Source organism: Elgaria multicarinata, chromosome 20 (assembly GCF_023053635.1).
Source record: "Elgaria multicarinata webbii isolate HBS135686 ecotype San Diego chromosome 20, rElgMul1.1.pri, whole genome shotgun sequence".
Classification (NCBI taxonomy): Eukaryota; Metazoa; Chordata; class Lepidosauria; order Squamata; family Anguidae; genus Elgaria; species Elgaria multicarinata.
Genome location: NC_086190.1, coordinates 10,346,742 through 10,370,000, shown reverse-complemented (window position 1 = coordinate 10,370,000; position 23,259 = coordinate 10,346,742). Strand labels below are relative to the sequence as shown.

Sequence of the window (23,259 nt, the reverse complement as noted above, 5' to 3'; positions counted from 1 at the left end):
TATAAAAATGATCATCATAGTTAAATGGAGGGCCCAGTTAGTGGTGGGTCCTGCTGGGAGCTGGAGCCCTGGCAGCTATCCCAAAATGCCAGGTGCTGACAACAGCCCTGGATGAAGTTAAAGAAGAGATGTCACACAAGGAGGGGCCGTGGCTCAGTGGAACAGCATCAGCTTTGCATGCAGAAGGTCCCAGGTTCAATACCCAGCATCTCCAGGTAGGGCAGAAAAAGAGCCCTGCCTGAAACCCGGGAGAGCTGCTGCCAGTCAGTGTCGGCAATACTGGGCTAGTTGGGCCCATGGACTGACTTCCTATGTTCCCTAGGAGTGTGATTTGAGAAGGCATAGGGAGGAATTGCTTCATTTTGCATTCTAATGTGAACTGTAGGGAGGAGGGGTATATTTTCCTTTCAGAACTTACCTAAATTCTCACTTTTGAACCGATACGCAAACTGAAACTCCGCCGTGGCAGCATGAATGTGAAAACACCACCTTGCCTAAGCCACCAGACTACCTAGAGATGGGCCTGTTCATGCACAGTGGGGATTTGTGTGTGTGTGTTTGTGTGTACTCATAAGCTGAGTGCACTTTGCAAAGGAATGTTTTTCAAAAAAGGGGTGCAGAGGAGGAGTTGAAGGAAGCAGGGTGGGGGTACTGCTAGAATGCTCTTTTCTGCGTTGTGGCATGTTCCATATGTGGCCGCTTCCGAATCGTCAAGGTGGTGCGGGAGAGGCATCGTTCCTCCCATGATACGCACACTTGTCATTGGCTCTGGATAAGCTGATTTTGCTGGGGAAGGGGGGGTTTGCGGGGTTGGGGTGAGGGTGAGGGGGTTTTCCTAGATATTTTCTGCACTTCTCCAAGCCTTGGGTTTTGCCTGAAGTCTGCCAATGCCCACGCTTTTGTGCATGGGTGGTGCCATTTTGGCTACGTAAGCAACGGCTCTCCCTCTGCCTGAACATCGGGAAGAGAGGGAAAGATTCCCTGCGCAGGCTTACCAAGGAGTTACATGCCTTTTGTAGTAGGTTAGCAGCTGGTAAAATGGACATTTGGTTTCACAGCTTGGTGGACATGAGTATATGCGTTCAGTGGAGGCTGGTGACTCCGATGTCAGTGGGGTGGTGAATCCACTCCGGGTTTCCATCAGAACTGGTCAGAACTCTGCTTTGCACCTTGGATAGCTCTTTTAGATTTCTGACTGGTTCTGATGAAAACCTGGGGCAGATTCGCCACCCCACTGACATCGGAGCCACCAGCCTCTATACAATACTGTGATGGTATTGTATACCACAGATAGTATGCAATACTATCTATGGCTTATTTCCATCCCTGTTGTGTCTCCCCCATTTACACAGAAAAAAGGAAGCAAGCTCAAAAGGGCATCCAGTCTGGAAGAGGGTGAGGACGACCTTGACAGTCAAGGGAACCTAGCCAGAGGCACAGTGCATTACAGCAAGTAAGTGGCAATGCATTCTGGGCAATGTTCTTTCTTTGAATAGATGTGTGAGCACATGTGTGCCAGTAACTTTGCCTACAAGGACCAATTTCTCGATCAAGCCTAACCGGATGGGACAGAGACAGAGAGACCGAAAGAAAAAAGGAAAGAAAAAACTACATTTGTTCGTCTTATGGTTGCAGAGAGAATCTTTAAAACATAGAGACCCTATGTTTGCTGTGAGCTAGAGGTCAAACCTGGAACATCAGAATAAAGACGTGTTTGTTTCCACACGGACATGGGCTATTCATGCAACACGCTAATCCACACTCAGTGGTTGAGCGTGTATTATTGAACCGTGGGTTGTTTGTTGAACCATAGGTTTGCGTGTTTTCTGAACCCAGGACATTTTCCACAGGATGGCTTGTTAACCACTCTAAACAACCAAACAACAAACCACGGGTTCTCAAGTTGGCTTTTTTTGAGAAAAATAAGCTACACCGCATGGTTAACAAACCACCCTGAGGAAAAATGTCCTGGGTGTAGGTTAGTGTGTTGTGGGATAAAGAAGAGAAATGAATTCTCAGGATGCAAAATATTTGTTTTCAAGAACCTGACACGTTTTGGCCTGTTCTTTATTCTATGCCTAAAACCACCCTGGATGAAGGGGTTCAGCCTGGGAGATATAACGGAGGGAGAATATAGGAATACCAACCCTGGAATTCCATTTTTGTATACATCGCCCAAAATCCACTAGGGAGTGGCTCCCCCTACAGGCAGGCCCATAGTATCAGGACGCGACTCAGTGCTGGAACCACTTTCACGTCAAGTTGACCACTTTCTGAAGCCTTGTGTGAACAGCTCCACAGCGTACATTTAACTCTTCACTGGGTAACCGCAGTCACCTGCAGACATAAAGACGAGACAAACAATGGAGGCAGATTGGATTTCCAGAACCCCACATTTTAGTCCTCATGCAGCACTTTAATGCCTTACAGAGAAGCTTCTCCCTCTATTCCAATAATGTGCCAAAATCTCCAAAATCTCCATCAACAACCATCCACCTTCTCATTCCTTGGTTGAAGCAGCCTAGTTTATGCTCATGCAAAGGAAACAGCCTTGTTTGCATAATGCCAGTCACAGAATATTTATAGTTGCAGAATGTCAGCCTATTTGGTGCTAACATGTAGTCTGATTAGCCTCAGTTAACCCCAGAACCCATTTCACAGAGGTAACATTCAGGGTTCCGTTCAGTTCAATGGTAAAAATAATAGTGGGTGCTTGTTTATCTCTTTCTCTCTTCTTCCATTTTTGTCCTTCCTGTTGAGGGTTTCTCTTCTCTGTATACTTTCATCTTTTCAAGGGAAAATAATACATGATTGATTTATTGATTTCTTCCATGGATCAGAATTGGTGAGTGTATCCTGTTTTGTCCTCGTAGAACAAACCGTCAGAAGAAAACCATGAAATTATCCCGGGCTCTCTCGGACCTTGTGAAATACACCAAATCTGTTGGGATCCATGATGTTGAATCTGAAAGTAGGTGCTGCTAAAAATGATAGAAGAAGGAAAAACTGTGGGTAATTTGCTGCTTTATGGTGCAATTCTATGCGTGTTTACTTGGAAGCAAGTTCCACTGAGTTCAATGAGGCTGACTCCCTCATAAAGCCAGTGTGATGTAGTGGCTAAGGTGTCGGACTGGGAGTCAGGAGATCTGGGTTCTAGTCCTCACTCAGCCATGGAAACCTACTGGGTGATTTTGGGCCAGTCACAGACTCTCAGCCCAACCCACCTCACAGGGTTGTTGTGAGGATAAAGTGGAGAGGAGGAGGATTATGTATGCTGTGTTGGGTTCCTTGGAGGAAAAAAGGCCTGGATATAAATGCAAAAATAAATAAATAAATAAACAAACAAACTTAGGTTTGCTGTCTCAGTGCCCTGTGTGTTTCAAGCAGAACTGTTGATCAAACTAAAGTTTGAAATTGCTGTAACATCTTAGTGCATGTATACTCAGAATGAAGTCCTATTGGATTCAGTGGCACTTACTATCACATAAGCAATATAGGATTCCAGCCTAAGTTGGAGGAGACGTAAGCTCCATTATGCTCAGTGGGGTTTATTTCCAGCTCAGCAATCATAGCTTTGCAGCCAAAGTGTGCAACCATATATATGTCTAGCCAGAAGTACGTAGGGTGACCAACTTTCTGGTTTTGCCCAGATATCTCCAGGTTCTCGTGCCCTCAGGGGGGATCTGGAGGGGATTTTCAATTTACTTTGAAACCTCCGGGAAAGGTGTGGGTGGGGGAAGCAGGTCACATGTTTTTCAGGCCTCAGAAAAGTGCATCCTCCTGGCTTGGAGGATTTCTGCACATGCATGGAATCATGGAATGATAGAGTTAGAAAGTTGGAAGGGTCTTGGAGGTCATCTAGTCCAAACTACCCCGAATAATGCAGGATCTGCTCTGTTCACAGATTCTGCAGGCTTTTGAAATGCTTCAAAAACCTGCAGAACCATTTTGATCAGACATGACAACAGCTTAAACCAAAGGCTGTAGGTCAGTGTCTGAGCACATGCAAAATCCCCAGATTCAGTCCCCAGCATGTGCACTCTCAGCCTGGAAACACCCTGGACAGCTGCTGTCACTGAATTTGTCAATCCTGGTATATGGCAGAACCCTTCCCCAACTTGGTGCCCTCCAGATGTTTGGGACTACAACTCCCCAAATTCCTGACCATTGGCTTTGCTGGCTGGCTTTGGTGGGAGTTGAATTCCCAAATGTTTGGACTGCGTCAGGTTGGGGAAGGTTAAAGATGAAACCAGCAAAATATAGTTGTTTAGAGTGGGTTATTGATATCTCCAACCCTCTTCAAAATATGGTTGCATTACTGTGACCCACAATTCAGCCTTCATGCCCCCATCTGAAGACCACCACTAGATATACACCCTCCCCAAGATCGCCACTAGGTACACACCCAAATAAGCCATCGAGGGGGGAGGGGAATACAATTTCGAAGAGTAGGGGATATAATATGGTTAACTCTCCAAGGTACATAGTTGAAAGCAGTCTTTGTCAAAGAGAAAATGCACTTTCTTTTCTCGTTTCAGTCTCTTCCAGTTGGCAAGTTTCATCTTTCAGTGAAACGAAAGCTCACCAAATCCTCCAGCAAAAACCAGCCCAATATCTGCGCTTCAACCAACACCAGCTGTCCCGAATTTATCCTTCCTCTTATCGTGTGGACTCCAGTAATTACAACCCTCAGCCCTTCTGGAATGCTGGCTGCCAATTAGGTAAGAAGGAATCATAGGGCTAATTTAAATGAGCATTTTTTGCATGCTCATGACTGGGCACTCATGGATGTTTGTGGGTCATTCTGACGACGACGTCAGCCTCCTGTGCATCTCTCTCTCCGTTTTCCGGTTTTAGCGCTAAAAAAATAATCCTCAGAAATCCCAACTCTTCTGGGATATATCAATATTTATGAGGTATTCCTGCCATGTGCAGGCAAAGTTGTGCTATAAAATCCCCACTAGAGGGTGCTGTCCCATTCAACTGCATGGAGCTCTGCAAGCCGTGTGGTCGCTGTTCTCTTCCTCGTGTAATTACAGCTCTTTGCAAATGCGGAAGAGAAGCAGGAAACAGAGCCACGGTAAGAGTCATGGAATCGAAAGGGGTCTTGGTTGTCATCTAGTCTGTCCCCCTGCTCAGTGCAGGACTCTACAGCATCCCTGACAGAGAGCCACCCAGCCTCTGCTGAAATACCTACAGCAAAGGAGAGCCCAGCACTTTGAAGGCAATCTGAAATTGTCAAACAGCTTGTACCCTTGGGAAGTTTCTCCCAAATGTTTAGCTAAAAATTGCTGCCTTGCGATTTCCACCCATTCCCTGTAATTTCACATTTCTAAAGCTGCAGAGACATAGGTCCCCTTACTCTAGGGTTGTTCAACCTGCAGCTAATTTCTAAATCTCCTGGCGAGTTGCCAATTGAGATGTCTGGCAAGAATGCTCTGTCCCTCCCTGAGCAGCTTGGTGGACTACTCGGAAGAGGGAGGGGGAGAGAGAGAGAAGGGTGGCCCTGCCCACTTTTAGCTTTGGCTCCACCCCCTGTGGGCTTCAGCCTCCCTCACTGCCAGCATTTGGCCCCAACCAATTACCTCCAGGGGATGACACAAAAAAGGTTCCCCACCATCGCCATGTTAATCAGTCTGGGAGCAGGGCCAGCATCAGGGGGGTGTCAGTATCACTGGGAATCTCCCAAGGCCCGTTATTTGGCAGGGGGCCTCGCCTGCTCCCCCCACCCACCCAAGAGCCCTGGGTCCCTTCTCCTTCTCATGGCCTGTTTATCTGCTCTCCCCCCCCCCCCCCAAGCAAGTGAGCCCTGGCAGGAACAAGGAGAAGGAACAGGGAGCCCTGCAAAGCCAGGCTGGGTGGAGATGCGGATTGGGCCCAGAGAGATTGGGCAAGTGAGGAGAAGGAGATGGAGTTACTCAGGGAGAGGCATCTTGACCAAAGATCTCTAAAGACCTGGAGCTGACACTGTCTCTGTGTTGTTTCTGTTTGTGGGGGGGGGAGAGAGGGAGGTAGGGAGGAAAGAAGGAAGGAAGGAAGGAAGGAAAGAAAGAAGGAAGGAAGGAAGGAAAGAAGGAAGGAAGGAAGGAAGGAAGGAAGAAAGGAAGGAAAGAAGGAAAGAAGGAAGGAAGGAAAGAAGGAAGGAAGGAAGGAAAGAAGGAAGGAAAGAAGGAAGGAAGGAAGGAAGGAAGGAAGGAAGGAAGGAAGGAAGGAAGGAAGGAAAGAAGGAAGGAAGGAAAGAAGGAAGGAAGGAAGGAAAGAAGGAAGGAAAGAAGGAAGGAAGGAAGAAAGGAAGGAAGGAAGGAAGGAAGGAAGGAAGGAAGGAAGGAAAGGAAGGAAGGAAGGCACACACCCACACCCTCCTCATCTTACTTCTCCCCTATGAGTTTCTCATATTCTTCACGGGCTTTAGACCCAGTCTGAGCTATTTGTTCCTCCATAGGACTGGACTCCCCATTCCTCCTTTATGAATTTTGCAAGCTCTTGCACCTTGGGGTTCAGGGGATTGGGGTGGGGGATGACGATACTTTCCCCCTCTCTCTGCCAAGCCATTTTGCAGTGTGATGATTCAGCTCTGTACCTCAATGTGAGAAATGTGGCAGAACGTCACATCGCCACACTTTACGGAGACTGTGCAGAAGCTGGAGGGGGTTCAGAGGAGGGCAACGAGAATGATCAGGGGTCTGGAAACAAAGCCCTCTGAGGAGAGACTGAAAGAACTGGGCATGTTTAGTCTGGAGAAGAGAACACGGAGGGGAGACATGGTAGCACTCTTCAAATGCTCAAAAGGTTGTCACACAGAGGAGGGCCAGGATCTCTTCTTGATCCTCCCGGAGTGCAGGACACGGAATAACGGGCTCAAGTTAAAGGAAGCCAGATTCCAGCTGGACATCAGGAAAAACTTCCTGACTGTTAGAGCTGTACGACAATGGAACCTATAACCTAGGAAGGTGGTGGGCTCTCCCACACTAGAGGCCTTTGAGAGGTAACTGGACAGCCATCTGTCAGGGATGCTTTAAGGTGGATTCCTGCATTGAGCAGGGGGTTGGACTCGATGGCCTTCTAGGACCCTTCCATCTCTAGTATTCTATGATTCTATGAAGAATAAAAAATGTCTCTCACTCTCAAATTTTTCTGTGCCCGGATCTGTGGCATGTGACATCTAGGATACTCTTTGTCATGTTTGCTTTCGAAAGTGGCTCTATCTCATTTTGAGCTGAATTTTGCCTTAGAAATGCCGCCTACAACCTACTGCCTGTTTTTCTCTTCCGCCCCCCTCCCCGCCCGCCACCATCCCTAATATTGCAGTTGCGCTAAACTACCAGTCAGAGGGGAGAATGCTTCAGCTGAACCGCGCCAAGTTCAATGCCAATGGAAACTGTGGCTACGTTCTCAAACCCAAGTGTATGTGTCAAGGTAAGGGAAGGGTGGAGCGCAACATTTATTCACAACAGCAGCCCGTGTTGTTAATTTGTGTGCTTTATTTGTACCCTGCCTTTTTACCAAAAATGGCACAGGAGCACTCGCTCTTACAAGCCAGCCCTGCAACAAGGTGTTACAGTATACCCTCACTTCCTAACAGGAATGCTGCTGTTCAGGGTAGGCTCCCAACAGGGTCCAGGAGTACAAGGGACTCCCCTGCATCCGCTTCTCCAGAGGGACAGTCAGGCACCCATGGCGTGTTCACGGGCCCACGCGTTGAGTGCCCGCACAGCCCGGCGAGCACCCAGCGGTACTTGGCACTTTAATAAACCTTTTACTAATAATATTATTGTAGAAGATTCCTTGGTTTTGCCCTTGCCTTTGGCTTATTTTTTACTAACCTAAAAAAACCCTCCATTGGTTGGAGGTTTTGGACTCGAAATCAGAATTTGCACTTCAATTGTGAGATTTAACCTCAACAATTGAAACTGGAATGAAATTCAGATTTCTTCACAACTGTGGTTTCAGTAGGCATCAAATCTCATGAACTGTCAACTTATCAAATACTTTCACATACCAAATGCCATTACATGTCAACAACTATCAGATATAGTCAAATCCTAATGCAAGCTGTCCACCAAATGTCATTCATTGCATGTCAACTGTCAAAACTGCCAAATATCAACGGTCTTATTTACGATCCAAACGTCAAATTTCGCTGGGTTTAAATGCAGATCTCAAATCTCCGTTCAGCCCAGACGTCCCCAACCTGGTGCCTTCCAGATGTTTTGGACCAGAAGATCACATCATCTCTGACAATTGGCCATGCAAGCTGGGGTTGGTGGGAGTTGTATTCCAAAATTTCTAGAGGGCACCAGTTTGAGGAAGAGTGGTTTAGCCAGGGTTAGAGTATTTGGAGGCTATCTGGGGAATATTTGTCATCTAAATTTGCCAAGGACAATTGGGTGGCCAAATTAGTTCCCGCTCCAGCAAGTTTCAAGACATTCAGGCAGTTCAAGACATTCTTAAGCATCTGTTTGATTGATCTTACATAGCATTTCTTTTTCTCTTTTTTTACACCAAGCCGTCCCTTTCAGCTTTGGGGCTCTCACCTTTGATGAATCTCCCTGTCTTTCTCCAACTCTTTGATACCCCTTATCTGCTCTCCTGCACATGGCAGATAAACAGTTCAAGGCTAAACATTTTAGTGCGACGGAGATGTGAGCATTGCCTTACGGAGACGCTTAATGCCGTGCTTCATTGTCTTGATGTCTCTACGCCGCTGGACTGTGATTAAATTAAATCTTCTTGTAGCCGTGCTCTGCTGACAAACCTCTCGTCTTGCTCCCTGGCAGCGGCTCTCTCTGTGTGTGGTGGGGGCATGTTTGCTTTATACAACATGGGAGATGTACAGCCCTTGTTATCCCTTATCTCATGACAGCTTCCGAGGCATCAGTTTTTATCCTTACCTTAGCATTAACTGCCAAACAAGTGCAACTCCTTTCTCTGCTTTTTCCCCCAGAAGGAGGGATTTTACTTCTTTATTTTATTTAAGCTACTTCTTAGCCGCTCTTCAGCCAAAGCTTGCAAAATAAGAACAATGACAACAGTAATGCTAAACAATAAATGGTACATGTGCAAGCGCCTGTGTGTGCACGCGCCAACGCATATACCCACGACGATCACAGGACAGCAAGATAAAATAGCTGCATATGCTTTCAGGTGGATCCCTGCATTCAGCAAGGGGTTGGACCTGATGGCCTTATAGGCCCCTTCCAACTCTACGATTGTATGATTCTATGAAACAAGGCCTACAGATTTGAACACCTTAAAAGGCCGGGGCACAGAAAGACGTTTTTCACCTGCTACCAACTGGACCTACCTGTGGAGGGAGTTGCAAGCCAGCCAGTGGTGCTGTGGAGCCACGTTTCCAGCCACGTTTTGATTAGCAGGGATCATCAACCCCACCTCAAGATTCCCTCTGCCCACTGACATTAGCGGCAACCTTCACAATAGCTGGGGGGGGACGACATGAATTTTCCTTGCAACAATATAATATTCCATGTTGCAATACAAAGTATTTTTCAGTGGTTTGTTTTTGAATGGGCCATTAAGATCCATTAGCGTTCCAAAAGACCTACTCCCGACGGAGATGAAAACTAGAACTGGTTCAATATGGATCAGTTACATCTGCCGGAATTTTTGGGCTCTGCTCTGAGGACCTAGCCCTCATGATTGTCAAAATGAGTGCCTGGATTCCAAAGTTGACCACTGCACCCAGGGATTTGGGGTGGGAGGGAATGGAGTTAAATGGGTTTTCCTAGGTTCAGCCCCCTGGATTTTGTTCTGGTTCCTGCTTCACTGCAGGAAGTTGGACAAGTGCTTTAATTTTCTGGACTTTTAGCATATTTTTTAAAGTTCCGCAATTTGTGCAAATTTCTGAGAAATTTGTGCAAATTACAACTCGTCACTCCTCCTTCCCCCGCCCCCAAATGTACAAATAAAATTCCCAGAGTTTGGTGGGGGTGAAATTCTGAGTAATGTGCACAAATTACAGCTTGACACGCCTCTCCCCCTACACACACACACACACACACACACACACACACCAAATGGGCAAATAAAATTCCCAGGGCTTGGGGTAAATACTGCAGCTCAGCTGGCAAACGCCAATCGAGCCGTGCCCGCTGTGGAACTCAGTCAAGCCCCGGCCGTCCTTAGCAATACTACTGGCCACAACTGAAAAAGGCCCATCTCTGGTCACCACATGCCACATGTCGGAAGGCAGAGAGACTGAAGCCGGGCCTTTAAAAATGCTCCTCTACCAGGTGGGCTCAAGTCATAAGCAGCACCATGCGCACATCTATGGAGAAAATGTTTGTTCAAAAAACTTTGTATGGTGATTTTCTGCCCTTTATGTCTGTAGAGAAATACATTTCGAACATGCATAGGCAACACTGGATGATGTTGAGATGACTCAGGGCGTTGCTAGATCTGCCGGGAAAAGCCGGCAGGGAGGCGGGGCGACGGCGTGCTAACTTTAGCGCGCACCACCCAGCCTCCTAGACGGCCGACGCGCAGGGACTACGGAGGTCCTGCAGCGTCGGCCATTTTTTGTTTGTTTGTTTTAAAGGGGCCACGTGCGGCCCGAAGACTCCGGACAAGGTAAGGGTTTTTTTTTTACTTAAGCCCCCCCATCCGCCCTCCCTCCCCGTCCCCATCCCGTGTGTCGCCCTCCGCCCTCTCGTGTGTCGCGTCTGTCACCCTCTGCCCCCCTCGCCCTCCCGTGTGTCACATCTGTCTCCCTCCGCCCCCCTCGCCCTCCCGTGTGTCACGTCTGTCACCCTCTGCCCCTCTCGCCCTCCCGTGTGTCGCGTCTGTCTCCCTCCGCCATCCCCCTCTCCTGCCGGTCCGGCCTTCCCCCCCATCTCCCCCCCGGATGCCCCTGGCCTGATGGGCACAGCACTCGTAAGAGCGCTGTGCCAGTCCGTGGCTTTTTGCGGCTACTCGCATGTAAGCAAATAGCCGCAAAAAGCCACGGAAGTCTCTAGACGTTCCGCAGCCCCGGCCTCAGGCCAGAGCTGCGGAAAAGGCACGCCATAAGCGACTTCGCTTATGGTGCGTTAGAGGAGGCTTCAGTGCGGCTTGGGGCCGGATTCCCCTGTGCGTCATGTGGACGCACAGCAGAGAAACTGGCTCTCAAGGCCTCGTCTAGCAAGGCCCTCAGTTGCTCAAGTGAGCCTGTGGCTCTGCTCAGCTCTTTGCCTTTTCCTCACGGTCTGCGTTTCCCCCCGGCTTACCTGTTTTTCACCACTGCCAGCAGTTTTTCCTGGCTGTTGCAACCTGATGGCCACCATTTCGAAGTCCCAAAATTATTTATGTATTTGAAGATTTATATCCCATCCTTCTGTTGCTTACACACCACTCGGGTATGGCTAGCAGCAATGAAAACTGGGAATAAAACATGATAATCTCAAAACAAAATGTAATAAAAATAGAGACGCGTGCAGCTGATATTACCTGGTGCCTCTCTTTTATCTGATAAAGGGAATTCTGTCTAAAAGGAAAGGCTTTTGCAGTACATAGAAATGCCATGAGAGAAGGGTCTGGTCTTCTCACAGAGCAAAGAGCCCTGTGGTTTAGGTGTTGATATAGCGTTGTTGCCAGAGGAACACTGGGAAATGGGGTTGCACTCCCCCTGAAGGAGCAAGATCGTAGCTTGGGGGGTTCTCCTAGAACCATCTCTGTCACTTGAAGCCCAGGTGGCTTTGGTGGCACAGAGTGCTTTCTACCAACTCCGTTTGGTGGCCCAGCTACGCCCCTATCTGGACAGGGATAACCTAGCTTCAGTTGTCCATGCTCTGGTAACCTCCAAGTTAGATTATTACAATGCACTCTACGTAGGGCTGCCTTTGAAGATGGTTCGGAAGCTGCAGCTTATGCAAAATGCAGCAGCCAGATTCATAACTGGAACCAGAAGGTTCGAACATATAACAACGATTCTGGCCCGCTTGCATTTCTGAGCCCAATTCAAGGTGCTGGATTTAACCTATAAAGCCTTACATGGCTTGGGACCACAATACCTGACGGAACGCCTCTCCCGACATGAACCTACCTGTACACTGTGCTCAACATCTAAGGTTCTCCTCAGTGCCTACTCCAAGGGAAGCTTTGAGGATGGCAACAAGGGAGAGGGCCTTTTCAGTGGTGGCCCCTCAATTCTGGAATGATCTCCCCGATGAGGCTCGTCTGGTGCCAACATTGTTATCTTTTCAGCACCAGGTCAAGACTTTTCTCTTCTCCCAGGCATTTAACAGCATTTAACAACATATGCTAAGTTTCTTTGTTTTTTAATGGACCCCAGAACTGTCATTGTTTAAAACGGATACTGTTTTACACTGTTGTTTTTATATTTTGATGGTTTGAAATTTGTATACTTTTTAATGTTCACTGTTTTGACTTTTGTAAACTGCCCAGAGAGCTTCGGCTATGGGGCGGTATATAAATCAAATAAATAAATAAATAAATAAATGGAGAGGCAGGTAAGAAATATATTATTATTATTATTATTATTATTATTATTATTATTATTATTATTATTATATAAAAACAGAGACCACCTGGAAGAGAATGCTAATAAAACCTCTCCTTTTGGCCCATTTTGACCCTCGCTACTCCCAAAATTGCAGTAAATTCCCCCCCCCCAGTTTTTGACACCTCCAATTAAGGCAGGGAAGCCATTTTGGATCAGCCTTAGAAAAAACAGCATCCAGTCAATATACACTGCCCAAAATTGGTGTATATTTATGACAAAGGGAAGAGAAGATGGAGGGATACTAGAAAAGGAGGGAAACGTACCAGGAAGGAAATAGGGAGGGAAAGGAACATATTTTGGACCAGAGATATTAGCCATGGAATGACTGATGAAACCGTTTTTTGAAATTAATTTGACAAAGGACATTTTTATTGCGGGATGTCCACCTTTAGCAATTTACTGTGATCTGCAGACCAAGGCCTCCAGGTAGCCCTGGGGGCTGCACAGGTACATCTGAGAGTAACCAGGGAGGGGGCCTTTTCAGTTTCGGCACCCTGCCTTTGGAATTCTACACACACACACACACACACATACACAGCATGACAGGTGCCATCCTTGACATTTTGCACCCTGCCCTGTGATTCGACAATATATTTAAAATAAATAAATAGCACATCAAATACTGATACAGGATTGGGGCACTGAGATTACACAATAGCAGCATTAATGTTATTGTTACGAAAAATATTTTGCAACTGGCTTACTATGTGATGATTTTAATTGTCAGTGAAGAAAGATAAATATTTGTGTGTGTGTGTGTGTGTGTGTGTGTTTTTAAAAAAGGAAACAACAATAATTGTTAGCGTTTTGGGTTTGTTGAAAGCATTGTGCCAGGTGGAAGAAGCCCCAGGTTTAAAATCTGCCATCTCTAGCTGGAAAGATCAGGTAACAGGTAATTTGCAAGACCTTTGCTGGAGATTCCAGATTGCTGCTGCCAGTCAAAGTAGGCAGTATTGGGCTAGATGGACCAGTGGTTTGACTCGGAATATGGCAGCGTCATATGTTGATGGGCCAGTATGTCCAGAGAAGGAGAGGGAGCAGCACATATTTTATGAATGATTGACTCAGCTTTGCCTTAAATCTCTGTGTATGTTCTGTTGAACTCTCCGCAGGGATCTTCAACCCAAATTCTGAAGATCCGCTGCTTGGCCAGATGAAGAAGCAGCTTGTATTAAGAATCATCAGCGGACAGCAGCTCCCAAAGCCCCGGGATTCCATGCTCGGAGACAGAGGCGAGGTATGGGGCTGGAGACAGATACGGAGCAATGTGGTAGTCTAGCCATTACGTGCTGAGAAGCCTCCAGGTGACTGTAGCAGCAGCTGTAAGAACTCATCACTACAGTCACTTGCAAAAAAAACCCCTCCCCATCCCACTGTCTGCCACTTCCCCTTTGTCCTTTCATCCGCCCTCCAACCTGCCTGGCTTCTTCTAATAGTGAAGCAGAACAAGGACATCCATGGGAAAGGGAAGTTATAGAGAATTCCTTTTGCCTATTCATTGTTAGACCAGTCCCTACCAGACTGTGGGTGGGTGACTGACAGAGCACTGTCCTGTGGTCTGGAAGGAGACTTTCCATGGGTGGCTGGAGTTTTCAGGCCTGACAGCTGCTGCTGCAGGCACTTGGAGGCCTCTGGACAGTAGTTTAATGAGGATTGCGAAGACTTCTCTGTCAGAGAAAATGAGTCTTCTCTCAGAGAACTACAGTTTATGGTGTTTCCTGTTGAGAGGGAATGAGTGTTCAGTCTGTTTGTCTGTACTGTGTGTGAGAGAGAGTGGAAGAACACATGTCCAGATGTTACAGTAAGCCAGAATTGTTTTTAGTTGTTTACCGTGAATGAGCAAGCATGCTAGTGCACGCTCCATGATCGCTCCCACTTGGGTCCTTCCACTAGCAGGAGTGGCTGAACAAACATGGGGCTTGTTTATTTAATGTGCCATCTAAACTGGGAAGTCTGGCTTGTTGCTGTCTGCCTTCTTCGCAGAGTCATAAACCAACAGCAACCCCTGGCTTATGACTCTTGTTTGTTGGGAGAGCAGCAAGCCAGGTCCAGATGTCATGTTAAACAAACTATGGATGTAGAGGGGCTGTTCACACAACACGCTAACCCACACTCCGTTTTTGAGTGTGGGTTGTTCGTTGAACTATGGGTTTATGGTGTTGTCTGAACGCAGCACGTTTTTCGCAGGGTGGATTATCATGTCTGAATGCAGCTAAGGTGGCTTGGGTTTTTTTTTTTTATTATTATTATTATTATTATTATTATTATTATTATTATTATTATTCAACAACAACAAAAAGTACATAATACATAAACATAAAATTGCCTTATTATCATATATTCAAACTTAAGCTATTAAACATATTCATACTCAACATAACTCCCCCCACCTCAGGATCTCATTCCTGTTTCCAAAAACTCATAGTTTCTTCTGTTGTGCTCCCCCCACCTCGGGATCTCATTCCTGTTTCCAAAAACTCATAGTTTCTTCTGTTGGTGCTTTCCCGCTTCCCTTAGAAAACACAAACTCTAGGAACTTTTTCCAGATTCCCTCAAAATCATTCGTTTTTACTATACCTCTTTTCATTTTAATATTGCATGTCAATTTATCATTTATAGCAATGTCCCACACTTCTTTATACCATTCTTCAATACAATAATCTCCTTGAATCTTCCAGTTCCTAGCTACGATTAACCTCGCAGCCGTCAGCAGATTCGTTATCAGTTCCTTAGTTTCTATACTGCATTTAAGATCTTCTTGCAGTGAGAGTGATGCAATCCTTGGTGTATCCTCTATTTTAATTCCCACAATCTTCTCAATCTCAAAGAACACCCTCTTCCACAACCTTTGCACATATTTACAATCCCACCACATATGTAAATATGTTCCTTTTTCACCACAACCTCTCCAACAATCTGCTGAATGCTGATTATTAATCTTATTTAATCTAACCAAGGTGGCTTGTTAACCAAGGTGGCTTGTTAACCACCCTGAAGAAACCACCTTGGATTCTCAGGGTGACTTGTTCGAGGAAAATAAGCTACATTGCATGAACAACCCCACCACCGGCCTGGCTGTAGTCAGACAACATGATAACTCACAGTTCCAAACAACCCCCAGTTCCAAACAACTCACATTCAAATCCTGAGTCTGGTTTACCGTGTTGTGTGAACAGCCCTGCTTGTCTGTGGTTTATTTAGTGTGCCACTTCCAGTATCAGAGGCATCAGTTGCTGGGGAACATGGGCGGGAGGGTGCTGTTGCACCCGTGCCCTGCATTTGGGTTCCTGTGTGAACAGAGTGCTGGACTAGATGGACCCTTGGTCTGATCCAGCATGGCTCTTCTGATGTTCTTATGCCACCCATAACTCTGGCTTATGACTCTGGTTTGTTGGGAGAGCAGTAAGCCAGGCTCAGACGTCATGTTAAACAAACCACGGATGTAGCATGCCTGGCTTCTTTAGCCACCCCTGGTAGCAGGAGGAGTCAAGTGGGAAGAATTGAGGAATGTGCGTCAACACCCTCGCTCCTTCACGGTAAGCCAGGATTCAAACGAATTCTGACTTATGGCAACGTGTGAATGTGGCCAATAAGAGAGGGAGGCAGGCAGGCAAACGCAGAGCACTTACATTTTAAAAAAGAAGCTGGCTTGTTTATAGGTTGTTTAAAATCGGCACCGGTCCCTTCATCGTTGCTGTCCCTTCTGACCGCAGAGGGAGATCTATCCTGCAGCCTCGTTTTGGGACAGATTATGCAACGCGTTCCTTTTCCCGAGCCTAGCAGGTGCTTGGCCTTTTTTCTTTGTGCGAAAAGAGCCGGGCTTGCTTTATTGTCCATTGGGTGCCTTTGGGGGAAATGGCAGTGCTGCCAAGATGCTCAATCAATGTGACAGGGCCCTATTCAGGACACCTCTCAGGACGGGGGCGGGAGAAACCACCACCTCCAAAGGGGAGCCAAGTTAAAACCCCGGAATGTCACTGTAAAACCCACATAAAGCACCAACATTGTCATCCAAGATGGATGAGCCCTGCTTTGGAGCACCTCCTGGGCTTCTTGTTTGCACAGCGCCCCTCCCCCGTCGCCCGCATCTTAGCAACGTTTATTTTACTATCACACTTTTTCACTGGGTGTATTTTTTCTTGGTTGGTTGGAGGGGTTTTTTTTGGGGGGGGGTTGTGGGTGGTACCTCTCCTACCCACCCCCAGCTGTTAGTTGGCCGCCAAGGGAAAAACAGTGTCAAGGGTCCACTCGTGAGTGTCGTTTCCCACGGGGTGATGGAGTACCAAAAGCCTGCTCAATGCATCCATTCCGAATGTGTGTCGCGGTCGCTTCTTTCGTCAGCCGGACTGATTCTTTCCCGGTTGCTGCTTCCTTTGGCCCTGCCAAGCCAATGTGGTGATTCGAACTCATGTGCAGGGTTTAGATCAACAGACAAGCAGTTGAGAGCATTATGTGGCTGATCCTAACAGGAGAACTACAAGATTAGAGTCGTTGGGAGGGCTCCACCCCAAACATACAGCCACGGCTCCTTGGATGAATAAGCTTCTATGATGAAGACATTGTGAATGTCTTCTATGATGAAGACATTGCGAAATGGACACTGCACCGGACACCCGTTTTTTATCTGACGCCTAGAACAGTGAATGTGTAGGGTGGTATAAGATTGTGCTTTAACTAAAAAAAATATTTCCCACGTGCTGTTTTGTAAAATTCTGTCATTGATAATTAATTGCTGATACAATTGTATATTCTTGCAACAACAACAAAAATTGATTTTATTTATTTATTTATTTATATATTGGAGGCTTCTTAGCCCTGTTGGATTTGTTTTGAGGTGTTATTGGCTTTGTATCAGCAAGAAGTATTATATCTTTCCGTACGCTTGATTACAAACAGCATATGTAGGATTGTTGTAAATATCACCCACATTAATAATACAATTTGTTTATTTTTCACTTCACATGTGAGTTTTTGTGGCTGAGTGCCAAGCACCCCTATTGTGTTTTGTTCAGGGTTTAGATCAGGCAGAGATCCGCACAGGGGAAGGGTACCTCTTGTACTATGGGTCGGGCTTTGCCTACTTGCGTTGTGCGGGCGATGCCCCCTGGGTAGGCCCAATGCTAGGGGTGGGGAGAGAATTTCATTTCGGATTGGTTTTGATCAGACTTTACCAAGATTCACAATGTTCTCTGTATTCGGGACAAAAAAGAAAGCGAGATTTTAAAAATCTGAACGTAGGAGAAATTGAAACTGACAGATTCATCCATCCAGATCTCTTTCAGCTCCCCACCCCCCTCTTAAAAGCCTGGGCTTGAATCCCCGTGTATTCAACCTTGGTAATGCTGAATTAGGGCTTCCACCTCTTTTATCTGACTAGAGATGGCCGTAGCGGGGAAATTTGGCCCTTCCCCCCCCCTTCCTGGATTTCCTGAAGTCCCCTGGCTCAGTTTGCGTTCACACCCTGAGCTGGGATGGAGGTGAGGGACGGTTCCCAAAATCCAGGAAGTTTCACGAGTTATTTCTGTTTAAAAGGGAACACCACCGTCTGTTAATCTGGTGCTAAATGGGTTAAATTATACAGCCATTTAAGCAAGATGCAGCCACAATTTGTGAAAGTTACTCAATTTGCCTATTGGCTACCAGGCCAGGTTTAAGGTTTTGGTACTAGTGTACAAAGCCCTAAACAACTTGGGACCAGGATACCTGAGGCAGCACATTCTCCCTTACCATCTTACCCAATCACTGAGGTCGTTGGAGGGCATGCTCCTGGTGGTTCCATGTGGACCTGTGGCCCAATTGGAATCTACCGGAAGAAGAGCCTTGAGTGTGGTGGCCCCTTCTCTGTGGAACTCTCTGCCCCTGGAGGTCAGGCAGGTGCCAACGCTAGGCTGCTTCTGGAGCCTCCTTAAAACAACACTATTCCAGAAGACTTCCTCAACTCAACTGACTAGCCACTGTTGTTACTGGTATACTGATCAGTATACCAGTATACTGATCAGTATACCCGTACTGATATCTATTTTAGATATGGAGAGGTATATAAATATTGACAACAACAACAACCGGAAATTGCGTAACTGACATATATATATCCATGAGCCTGTTCAGCTCGACACAGATTGAGTTGGGCCCGCTCATGGGCAAGCATGCCGAAGGCTGGGGGGCAGAGCTGCTTAAAGCTCAGCAGACCTGACCCCCAGATGAATTCCTCCAACTTCCCTATACGTGACTGGAGGTCCTCATCTTTAACAACTGCACGACAGCCAGGTACATCACGGCCCTCTCCATGCTGGGAACTTGGCTGATGCAAATAAGTAAGAGTTTTTCCTCAGTTTGTTTTTTAGAAGTATTTACCAAAATTTGCAAGTCTTCGTATTTGGGGGGGAAAGGAACTTGGGGTTTAAAAAATCCAAATCTGGGAGAAAGCGAAACTGATCAATTCATCCATCCCTACCCGCTGTCTTCTGTCTTTATCAGAAATTGGCCTGTTTTTTTCTTTCTTTTTTTTAAAAAAGCTTTTATAGAACAATTAATTGATTTCTTCTGGAAGACAGGGAGATATTGAGAAAAGTGATATTTGGCGGATGAAATATATATACGTGTGTGTGTGTGTGTGTGTGTGTGTGTGCGTGCGTTATGCATTTTGATAATGCACTTTTCAAATTCTGCTTCCTTGTTAAGTGGCGAGGTGCAGGACTGAAGCCAGTGTCTTCTGCACGCGAGGCGTGCGCTCCACCACTAAGCTGTCTGGTTCTTCCTCCTCATCTCCAATTAAAAGGACCCAGGGAAGCAGCAGTTCTGGGAAATACCTGTCTGATAATCCCCAGAAAAACCCCATCAATCAGGGTTGACAGCACCGCTGGGGAATATTATTGTCAGGCCTTCAGGCTGGAATCTTTGGTTTCGTCTCTGAATGCCGTGGTAATTGCTCGCTTCTTTCCTCTTTTCCAGATTATAGATCCATTTGTGGAAGTGGAGGTAATCGGATTGCCCGTGGACTGCTGTAAGGAGCAGACAAGAGTTGTTGATGACAATGGTACAGTTTTTCTCTTCCTTCCTTCTGTCCTATGTCATTTGCCAGGTCTGCAGCAGAGCACGCACAAGACGGACATTATCCCGACATTGCCCATAGAATCAGAGAAGTCATCTCGTCCAACTTTCCCCTGAGGAGGGCCAGGGCTCAGTGTGATTGAGGACATGCTTTGCATGCAGAAGGTCCCATGTTCAATCCCCAGCATCTCCAGGTAGGGCTGGGAAAATTCCCTGAAACCCTGGAGAGCTGCTGCAAGTCAGTGTTGACAATATGGGGCTAGATGGACCAGGGGTCTGACTGGCAACTTCCTATGTTTCTATGATGCAGGAAATCTGCTGCATATAGCATCTCTGATAGTTGGCCGTCCATCCTCTGCTTAATGAAAGAATCATAGAAACATAGAATAGTAGAGTTGGAAGGGGCCTCTAAGGCCATTGAGTCCAACCCCCAGCTCAATGCAGGAATCCACCTTAAAGCATCCCTGACAGGTGGTTGTCCAGCTGCCTCTTGAAGGCCTCTAGTATGGGAGAGCCCACAACCTCCCTAGGTAACTGGTTCCATTGTCATACTGCTCTAACAGTCAGGAAGTTTTTCCTGATGTCCAGCTGGAATCTGGCTTCCTTTAACTTGAGCCCGTTATTCCGTGTCCTGCACTCTGGGAGGATCGAGAAGAGATCCTGGCCCTCCTCTGTGTGACAACCTTTCAAGTATTTGAGGAGTGCTATCATGTCTCACCTCGGCCTTCTCTTCTCCAGGCTAAACATGCCCAGTTCTTTCAGTGTCTCCTCATAGGGCTTTATTTCCAGACCCCTGATCATCCTGGTTGCCCTCCTCTGAACCCCCTCCAGCTCATCTGAACCCCCTCCACTAATTCCCAAGACAGTCTGTTCAACTTTTGAAGAGCTTGTGCTGTCAGAAAGTTCTTTCTAAGATTTAGCTGAACTCTAGGGTGGATTCCTGCATTGAGCAGGGGGTTGGACTAGATGGCCTTGTAGGCCCCTTCCAACTCTGCTATTCTATGATTCTATGATTCTATGATTCTATGATTCTATGGAAGGTGGTCTCCCATGGGATGCCAACTGTGTGTGTGCAAAACACAGTGTGGCGTAACGCCACATTCATACAGCAACAGCTTTCAAGGCGATGTCAGTGCAATAGTGTAGTATTAAACCAAAACATGGGAAGGATCCCTCAGTAACAGAGGAGAAATGCTCCTCCAACCCACACACTTTAGCATAAACCTTTGCCTCTCATCCCCAAAGAACATGAAGCCAAAGTATCGCTATATTTGCTCACATTAGCCCATCTTTAATCTTCTCTGTTTCATCTTGTGTAAGTTATCTCCTCTTGCTGTCAAAATTCAGATGGTAAGTGCCTTGGGCAAGGGATCAGACCTTTATGCGTATAACATTTTATGGCTGGACGGTACCTTGGAGGTAATCTAGTCCAACCCCCCAATGCAGAAATCTAATGTTCATAACATTCATGGTGCTTTGATGATGATGAAGATGGTGATGATGATGACGATGACACATCCCCAATCAGAACGATGTGGAGAGAGCCTAGAAAACTCCAAATCTCCGTATATGGTTGTGAAGACTCAGCTTTTCTCCTGCAAAGCCATCCTCCTCTGTATGCGTCCATTGGTCTTCCTCCCTGGGCCTACTGACATGACAGACTTAAGAACAGATGTATCAGGTGTTCCTTCTCCCAATGGAACCCTGGTAATGATTGTTCCAATAAAGAGTCAAAACCCAGCATGCCAATGGTGGGGGAAACCATGCCATCTCTTAGAGAATTGCCTTTCCTGCACAATCCACCCTCCCAGCTGCAATAAACTCCCAACTCTCTGCTTTGCAGGCTTCAACCCAATGTGGGAAGAAACGCTGGTGTTCACTATCTGCATGCCAGAGATTGTACTGATTCGCTTCCTGGTGTGGGATCATGATCCCATCGGGAGGGATTTTATCGGACAGAGGACAATAGCGTTTACAAGCATGATGCCAGGTAAGACGGCAGTTCCTTTTTTTAAAAAAAATGTTATTATTGAGGATCAGTTGGGGGCCGTGGTTGAGAACCTCTGATGGCCACGGACATCTTGAGAAGTCCCAGTTGGTGTGTATAGAATCATAGAATAGCAGAGTTGGAAGGGGCCTATAAGGCCATCGAGTCCAACCCTCTGCTCAATGCAGGAATCCACCCTAAAGCATCCCTGACAGAGGGTTGTCCAGCTGCCTCTTGAACGCCTCTAGTGTGGGAGAGCCCACGATTTCCCTAGAGAATTGGTTCCATTGTCGTACTGCTCTAACAGTCAGGAAGTTTTTCCTGATGTCCAGCCGGAATCTGGCTTCCTGTAACTTCAGCCCGTTATTCCGTGTCCTGCACTCTGGGAGGATCGAGAAGAGATCCTGGCCCTGCTCTGTGTGACAACCTTTTAACCAATTGCCTACTCCCTGCCTGTGCTATGCAGAGTAATCCAACAGGAACGGATTTTTAGAGTTATGAATACTGGTTCAACCCCCTTTCATCAATAGGATCCCCTAAACAGGACTAATATCCTGTCCGATGTCATCACGTTGTATACGGGCACTGAAAATTCAGCTACTACTGTGGCAGAGTGGCCAGGCAAAAAGGGCTGTCACGAGCACCTGACTGAGTCCGTGAGGGCAGTGTTCGTCTGTCCACCCGCCCCTGCATCCAGCCCTCACTTCAATACCTGTGTGCATCACGGCCCCGATTGGTGCACAGGGGGAGAAATGTGCGATTCCCCTCTTCCATGCCAATGGCGGCCGCCATTGGCATGAAAGGGGGAGGTGCGTGTTTTCGGCAGCACCTGCAGGTGGCTACCAAGAGCTTGCCGAGGTGTCAGGAAGACTGACGCAGCTTAGTTCATGGGGCCAGGCGGCAGCAATGGCAGGTCAAGCGCCACTCCATCAATTTCGCCCATCCCTACAGGCAGATCACAGGACAGGGCTATGCCAACGGGAACACGTTTGGTTCTTGTTGGCTCTCCATTAAGTTCTGTGGGAATGCAATCAGAAAGCCTGTTGGGTGAAGGGCAAAGCCTGGTCCTTACACACACACACACACACACACACACCATAGTAATTAGGGGCAGGCTTAATTCAGTGATGTTCTTAAGCATATACCATGGTTGACTCCCATATAACTGAATTGCTTCCATTCCTATGTAGGGGGCATAAAGAAATATACTTGGAGTCAATTGGAGGTTGGCCTAAATTGAGGCCTATTGTGTGTGTGCGTATGATGCCCCCCCTGCAATGTAGGAGCCCCCCCCCCCGGGCTTCCTTCCTTCCTTCCAACTGCCAATCATGTCTGCGATGGACAAATCTGTCAATATTGGTTTTGCTCATTTCTTATTTTTCCAACCTTAAGGTCATTTCATCCCATTTCCACATCAGTTTATGATTCTTTCTTTTCTTTTTTTAAGTCTACACAAAAAATTGTGCACGTTTTGTGTATGTGTTGCTCCTAATATGTGCTTTTTTTTGCAAGCAATTTCCCCTAATACAGTGGTTCCCAAACTTTTTCAGGTAACTGCCCCCTTGGTTCCACACACTCATGCCCAGTGCCCCCTACCCTACACTATAAAAACAATTATTCAGAATAGCAGTTTTCAACGACCCACTAAGGAAGATAATAACAATAAAATTCAAAACAGCAACAATTAATTGAATATTTATTCAAA

The 23,259-nt window shown here is 46.7% G+C and overlaps 1 protein-coding gene across 1 annotated transcript in view; it reads left to right on the top strand.

Annotated features, from left to right (window-relative positions):
* Positions 1-23,259, top strand: part of PLCH2 (phospholipase C eta 2) — a 147,422-nt gene that overhangs the window by 93,451 nt on the left and 30,712 nt on the right. The window contains exons 13-19 of the mRNA XM_063145539.1: positions 1,353-1,453; positions 2,874-2,971; positions 4,539-4,721; positions 7,309-7,416; positions 13,630-13,754; positions 19,469-19,553; positions 21,411-21,557. Of these exons, the coding sequence (XP_063001609.1) occupies positions 1,353-1,453; positions 2,874-2,971; positions 4,539-4,721; positions 7,309-7,416; positions 13,630-13,754; positions 19,469-19,553; positions 21,411-21,557 (847 nt within the window). The remainder of the gene's footprint in view (positions 1-1,352; positions 1,454-2,873; positions 2,972-4,538; positions 4,722-7,308; positions 7,417-13,629; positions 13,755-19,468; positions 19,554-21,410; positions 21,558-23,259) is intronic.